The following is a 7,252-nucleotide window of genomic DNA, read 5'->3' on the forward strand; positions in this document are numbered from 1 at the left end:
GGCTTTCCCGCTCAGGGGTGTAAACAAAGCGTGGTCTGGCAGAGTGAATGTTTTGTCTACGACATTCTTATACACGTGCATGTGTGACGTCACATTTGCTGTTGTATTGAAAAGTAAAAGAATAAAAGATATGGTAGATTTTGCTCACCATACCAGTTGATATTTATGATTCATTGACTGTTTTGGCACGGCGACGTACGCTACCAACGAATTTTATCAATACTTTTAGAAAGCGATGATTTAGGAATACATGAAGAAGAAGTAAAAGCAAATCGAGTGATGGTTAGTTGTCTCTTAACGATGATCGCACATTTGGTTCCGGAGATATAAAGAATTTTTGTAACTCACGTCTATGTTTTCTGTTTGTTTTCATCTAGCCTATTAGGTTAGATACTAGTTTCCAGAAAATAATAATAAAAATATGGGATATCTTTCAAATACTATTGAACTACTGAATATCACAAAATAACTACCACTACCATCACTCTTCCACTTTGATTTTATTAACATAAACAAAACACTCGTTCCGTTGTTCCCGTTCCTTTTCTTCACGCTCCTGCATCTCGATAGACCACGGTTGTAGCTCTCCGGAAGCCCAAAACCAATAAACAACAAATCCAAACGCATAAATTCCCGCTGCAATGTAGAACACCACCTTCCACTCATCGGGAGAGTTGTTTTCCGTAAGATATCCAACCACAATCGGAGTTATAATTCCCGCAGCCGTGCCAAACGAATTCGAGATGCCCATCAGCAAGCCGGCGCTTTTGGGTGACAGATCTAGGTGATTTACGGCATAACCGCTCCATGCAAACGCTCCTGCCGACACCACCAGCGTTATAAAGATGATGGATGCAATCGGAGTAAAGATCACCGCTGCTGCAATCATGGACAAACATTGGACCAAGAAAGCACCACAGTTGAAATTTCGCCGAACTTGGGTCGTGGTGAGTATGCCTTTGATCTGGAACCAATCGGCAAGGTATCCGGCAATGTACAAGGTGATGCTCATTCCAAAGTATGGCAGTGCAGAAATGAAACCGCTGGATTGAACTTCAAAGTGCATTGCATCCTTCAAAAATCTTGGTAGCTGTGTCAATAGAGTGTAGAAGCCCCAGTTGTGGCAAAAATTTGCCGTCACCAATCCATATACAGCCGTTGACGTAAGGATGCCCTTCCAGGGATGTTTCACCTTTTCGTTGTCCTCTGCAACTCTACCCAGACTTTGTAGGATAAATTCCTTTTCTGTTGTTGTTATGAATCGGTCTTCTTCCGGAGATCTTCGTACGAGCATCAACCATCCAACATACCAAGCGCAGCCGAATGCACCGAAGAAGTAGAACACACTTTCCCAATTCCAGTGCTTTGCCAAAACCCCACTCAACAGCATGGCCAGGATCGTTCCCATAAACACACCAGCAAATGCGAACAGAACCATTCGGGATCGTTCGCTCGGAGGCGCCCATCGGGCCCAGATTGAATGCATGCACGGAAAGGTTACGCCTTGGAATATGCCCTCTAGAACACGAACAGCAATCATCCATCCGACGCCTCCATGAGCAGCCAGAGGGGTCAAAAGCGTAAGGACTGCCGATACTCCAACACCAATTCCAAAAGCCTGCAATTACAAGGTATATCAATGGCTAACACCACTTTGGTCAAAGTTCTTACAATATGAGGACCAAACCATTGAGAAACGTAGCCTCCGGGTATCTGCGTGATCAGGTAGCCGTAGAAGAACGAGCTCAGCACGTACCCTTGCACGCTAGAGCTCCAATCGAAATATTGTTCCTGAAATTGTAAACCGTCACTACTGATGCACTAAACCAGTCCAATCAATAACATTCACCTACATAATGAACCGTCCCATTATCGATCACCAGCGTTCTGTTCTCCGTCATGGCCACGATGGCTACGCTCAGATTCGTCCGCATCGTGTACTGATTTAAAAATCCCAGAAAGGCCATCACAACCACAATGTACCGGCGTCGCTTCCAAAACATCCACATCGGCGCATCGATCCCATCGCTAATGAGTTGACAAAATACGAATAATCAGCCATAAGTGTTGCCTTCTTATCAAGATCGTACTACCTTAATTTACTGCTTTCCGCTGCATCCATGACGGTGTGGTGGAGCTTCTAAGTGCCTCTGATTCCTAAGGGCAAGGTCAATAAAAGTCTATCGGCAGCTACCGCTGGGAAAACTCAACTTAGGAACCGAGCCAGGGAGTGCTTCACGTTCAACTGGTAGCCTTGAGGTACCCTCAGGAAAGCTGAGTCTGCCTTCTGCCGAGAGGAAGATAGGTTGCTCGCTCTTTGGTTATCATAGCATGTTTTCTTCTTCGCTCGCTCCAAGTGAATACGAGTGTAGCTATTAGCTGCAAGTACCTGTAGATAGACGGATTTGTCGTGGGTGTAATTGTCTTTCGACAGCATTTGCAATGACTGATTAGATGGGTCAGGTACGGTAGTAAAATGATGATTGCCTGCCGTTCGGAGGCAACTGATTAGAGTGGATGATTTGCCTATTTTCATATTGTCACAATACTAATGAGCTTAGTGTGGTGTATACCTTTTGTCTTCGCGATACGTTTGCTCTGAACAGCATTTCGAACTATTGAAGCATCACTGACTGGCATTTATTAGCAAATATTGTAGTTTGCATGCAAAACAGCGTACTAGATTAACAACAACTTTCTGACGGGATAGCTATTTCTGGTTGGAACGTCATCCAAGCCAAACTAAAGAACCAGCAAAGAATGACTGTATTTCGATCAAATCTTCGGCACCAAATAACCGATTCGAATGAAATACAATGGGGTTCTATGAGAAATACACACAAACATGACAACAACAACACTCAAATCAGTTCAGCCTTCTTCGAGAAAAGTGAGTCAAAAAGTACGTAACGCAATAGGGGACAAGAAGTGGAGTGTATAAAAGTGTTACAATTTTCAGAGTTGGTTGGAAATGCTCACATGAAGCTTTAGTGTGATAATTTATTAGCTAGAGAATGATCTTTTAGAAGAGCTAATAAATTATCACACTAAAGCTTCATGCTAGCATTTCCAACCAACTCTGAAAATCGCTAACTTCCTATATGAAGTAACATAAAAACACTTTGAATGTGTTACAATGTGTTATACTTTGCTGAGAGGGCGAAAAGGGGTGCTTGGTAGAGTTAGGGGTAAAAATGAATATTTAACCAATGTTGTCCCTGGTAGGCAAGTTTACGGAAAAAAAATAATTCAAAATATCTTGCGCTCCTGGTGAACACAATCTAGGAAAACTAAAAATAAAATGGCTTTCAAACGTTGAACAAAAAATAAAATAGCAGTATTTTGATTTTTTCGAGACTGAAAAGCCATTCACAACACACATCAATTCCCAAACAAACCGTACAAAACAAAGGACAAATGAAAAACTAACATTTTCAGTTTAAATTGCTACCACTCCTGCTGGACAAATTCAGGAAAAATTAAATTTATGTTAAATTTGAAATGGCTAGTGCGTACTCTAGCGGAACTAACAACATACCCTTTTCAGACTTTTCTCTAGGTAATAAATTGTCACACTAAAGCTTCATGTTAGAAAGCATTTCCAATCAACTCTGAAAATCGTAAACTTCACGTATGAAGTAACAAAACACACTTTGAATGTAATAAAAAATGGCAAATTTAGTACAAACCACGCCCCTAATCGAGGAAAAATTAAAAAAGTTAAATAGTACCACTAAACTGTTAAAAAGTTCATTCGGTTGAGGTTAATCTCTAATGGTGTAAATCCTTATTGGCGGACCAAAATTACCACTACTTAGTGGCGTAAAATATAAATTTTGACACGATGATGCTTTAAAAATTCCTTCACGGTGAGTTATGGGAGAGAAGTTTCGGAAGTTCAGAAAGTACTGAATCAATTGAGAATATTTCGGAATCACTTCGAAAAGTACTGAATCGCTTCAGTACCCTTTGGAATAACTTCGCAATGTAATGAATGACTTAAAAGAATAATTAAACCACTTCGGAAAGTAGTTAATCACTTCAGAAAAGTTCGAAATCACTTGAGGAAGTACTGGATCACTTCAGAAAAGTTTGTACATCACTTCAGAAAATACTGAACTGCTTCGGAATGTATTGTATCACTTTTGAAATTACGGAGTCACTTCCGACCAAACTGAATCGGTTAAGAACAGTTTGGAATCACTTCAGAAAGTATTGAATAACTTCAGAAAAGATAGAAAACACTAGGAAAAGTACTGAGTCATTGCGGAAAGTTCACTTCGGAAATAATTGAATCTTTTAAGAATGCATTAAATCACTTCAGAAATGTTCAGAATCACTTCGGAAAATACTGAATATCTTCAGGACTGTTCGGAATCACTTTGGAAAACTTCATGCTCGCTTCGGAATGTGCTGAATCATTTCAGAAAGTACTGAAATACTTCAAAAAATGTGAACCACTTCAAAAGGTACTAAATCACTTCAGAAAAGTTTAGAATGACTCCAGAAACTACTGGATCATTCCAGAATGAATATAATCACTTTCTCAAGTACTGAGTCACTTTGGAAAGAGAGCTGAATTACTCTAGGAAAGTTTGAAATCAGTGCAGCAAGTACTGAATTGCTTCAGACAAGCTCGGAATCTCTTCGGATAATATTGAATCACTTCAGAAAATTTCAGATTCACATTGAAAAGTACTGAAACGTCCCAGAAAGTTTGTAATCATTTCCGCAAGGACGGAATCACTTCTAAAATAATTGAGTCCGTTAGAAACGCACTAAATCATCTCAGAAATGTTCTCAATCACTTAAGAAGTACTTAATCGCTTCAGAAAATTCATAATCACTTCGGAAAGTACTGAATAATTTCAGATAGTACTGAATCACTTCAGAAAAATTCAGAAACACTCTAGAAAGTACTGAATAATTTCAGGAATGTTTAAAATCACTCCAAAAAGTACTAAATCATTTCAGATAGTTTGTAATCACTTCCGAAAATACTGAATCACTGCGTAAAGAACTGAATAACTTTGGAAAAGATGGAAATAACTGCTGAAAGTACTGAATCACTTCAGAAAAGCTCTGAAATTCTTCCGATAGCATTGAATGACTTAAGAAAATTTCTGAATCTTTTTTGGAAAATACTTATTTTTTTTCAAGAGTCGAATCACTTTGTTATAACTTAATCACTTCAGAAAAGTTTGGAATCCCTTCAGAAAATATTTAATCACTTCTGAAAAATTTGAATCACTTTATGACACACAGAATCATTTCAAAAAAGTTCGAAACCTTTTCTGATTTTTATCACTAAGTCATATATGTACTCAATTGTGACACATCGAAAAAGGTCTCGATTTTGGCAACATAGATGAAGTACAGTCAACTCTCCACAACTCGATGTCCACTAACTCAATATCGAATTATAGAACCATGGGAAAAATGAATGTTAGCAAAAGCTGGGTTCACGAGGTTTCCTAGACAAAAGTTTCATTTACGGAAGTAAGGTTCTTATACGAGAGCCACATGGGATGTGCCATTTTACATGAATCTGCTTATATTTTTCATTGCAGATCTTTTATGCTGCCTATTAATTTATGCAATCTTAACAGTAGTCATAATTTATAACTACTCAAGATATCACAAATACAAATCCATCATGCTGTATTAATTGAGCAGCAACACAGAACCCAAATTGGTAATGATTTGTAAAACGCCAGGTATTCTGAATTAAACGCATAAAGCGAATCCATATTTAGTCATTTTTTTTTTTTTTGCTTTTGAATTTAAGTAGGGTAGAGAACTACTTCGGCCTAATCGCCCATTTTGGACCTATCGAGCAGAAAACTTCAAATAAATCCATGATTTCAGGGTTAACTAGTCAATTATGTGTTTGGTACGATACTTTAGTTAATAAGCTTCCGAACGAAGTCAATGAGAAAGCGTGATATGAAGGTTTGCACCCATTATTCCCAAAAACAAAAGAAGCGCTCCGACCGAATCAATTTTTATCTTCATCGGATAGGCCGAAGTGAATTCATTGGCGGTTCAATGGCGTTTCAATGCGTTAGGCCGAGTTTGGCGTCAAGAAGCAGTGTTAGACTTTTGGCAATATATCAACGATTGGTTTTTCTTTATCAAATCTTTTGGTACGTACGGAAAGGTAAATAAATTTGGAAGCCATCAGTAATTATAACATTCCGTTTCGTGCTAAACTGCGTTAGATTAAGAAATACTAAGTGCGGGTCGTGCTTAATAGGCCGGAAATGGGGTAGTTAACCCTATCATCATGTCGATAATTTTCCTCTTAGTTAGCCTCATACATGAGACTTAACAAAGGTGACCGAGTGCTTTGAAGCGGGTTATGGTAATAAGGGCTTCATACTGTGGACGTTTTGATTTGGTAACTGACTGGTAGTTTTACTCGAGGTTTTGCCATGAATCTGTAGGAAAATTTCTAGAAATTGTTCAAGGTTTTTCTTTTTTGAGAAAGTTAAGTATGTAGGTATAAGACAAAACGAAATTTTGTTTTCCTTTTTTGCTTAATAAGACGCACCTGGATCTCACTACAAGTCGCCTCTGATGAACATGAACGTGGATTACTTGTTATTATTTGCAAATGGGAATTTGAGAGGTCACACCAAGCTCAATAAATTAACAAAAATTTGAAAGCGATATGGATTCTGATACGAGTGTGTTCCAAAGTTCATTTTTACCGTTGAGATAGTTTGTGGATCCAATGCAAAAATAGTTTGGCAAAAGCCAACTCCATCTACCGCACTACTGTCGCCCAATCCATTTTATGTTTATCAAGAAATCATCTGAGGTAATTAATGAAAAGACAAGATTTATTGAAAATGCAATTAATTCGCTATGGCCGACAAAAGTTGCATTAAATGGCAAGCAGTTCACTAGTAGACATTATTTTATGCTGACTTTGGTTGATAAGAAAGTGTGCAATGCTGCAACTGAAACGACATCAACAATGAAATGTTATATAACTATGTGGCGCAAGTTCAAAGGAATTCAATAATCGTGGTGTTTAAAAGGAAATCAACACAGATTCTCATAAATTCGGATTATCTATTCTTTATGCTAAGATTCGTATTTTCGTGACAATTTTATATCTTTCTTAGAAATTGCCGATCAAACAATGGCGGTTAACTGGCAATGAAAAGGAAATCGTCAGAGAATGAAAAGAACACATTCAAGAAAACTTCAGAGAAACATTGGGACTCCTTGTGGATTTTCCAAA

General features: G+C 38.3%; 1 protein-coding gene across 1 annotated transcript; it reads right to left on the minus strand.

Moving 5' to 3' along the window:
• Positions 1–481: 481 nt before the first annotated feature.
• On the minus strand, positions 482–2,221 carry LOC135698074 (sialin-like). The gene is made up of 4 exons (XM_065217932.1): positions 2,094–2,221; positions 1,854–2,028; positions 1,672–1,791; positions 482–1,618 (listed from the first exon to the last, which is right to left on the minus strand). Exons 1-4 carry the CDS (start codon positions 2,120–2,122, stop codon positions 482–484), a joined length of 1,461 nt encoding a protein of 486 aa, XP_065074004.1. The 5' UTR covers positions 2,123–2,221.
• Between the last annotated feature and the right edge of the window lie 5,031 nt (positions 2,222–7,252).

Source organism: Ochlerotatus camptorhynchus, unplaced genomic scaffold (assembly GCF_037179485.1).
Source record: "Ochlerotatus camptorhynchus isolate MF236.1 unplaced genomic scaffold, CSIRO-AGI_Acam_v1.1 ptg000082l, whole genome shotgun sequence".
Lineage (NCBI taxonomy): Eukaryota > Metazoa > Arthropoda > Insecta > Diptera > Culicidae > Ochlerotatus > Ochlerotatus camptorhynchus.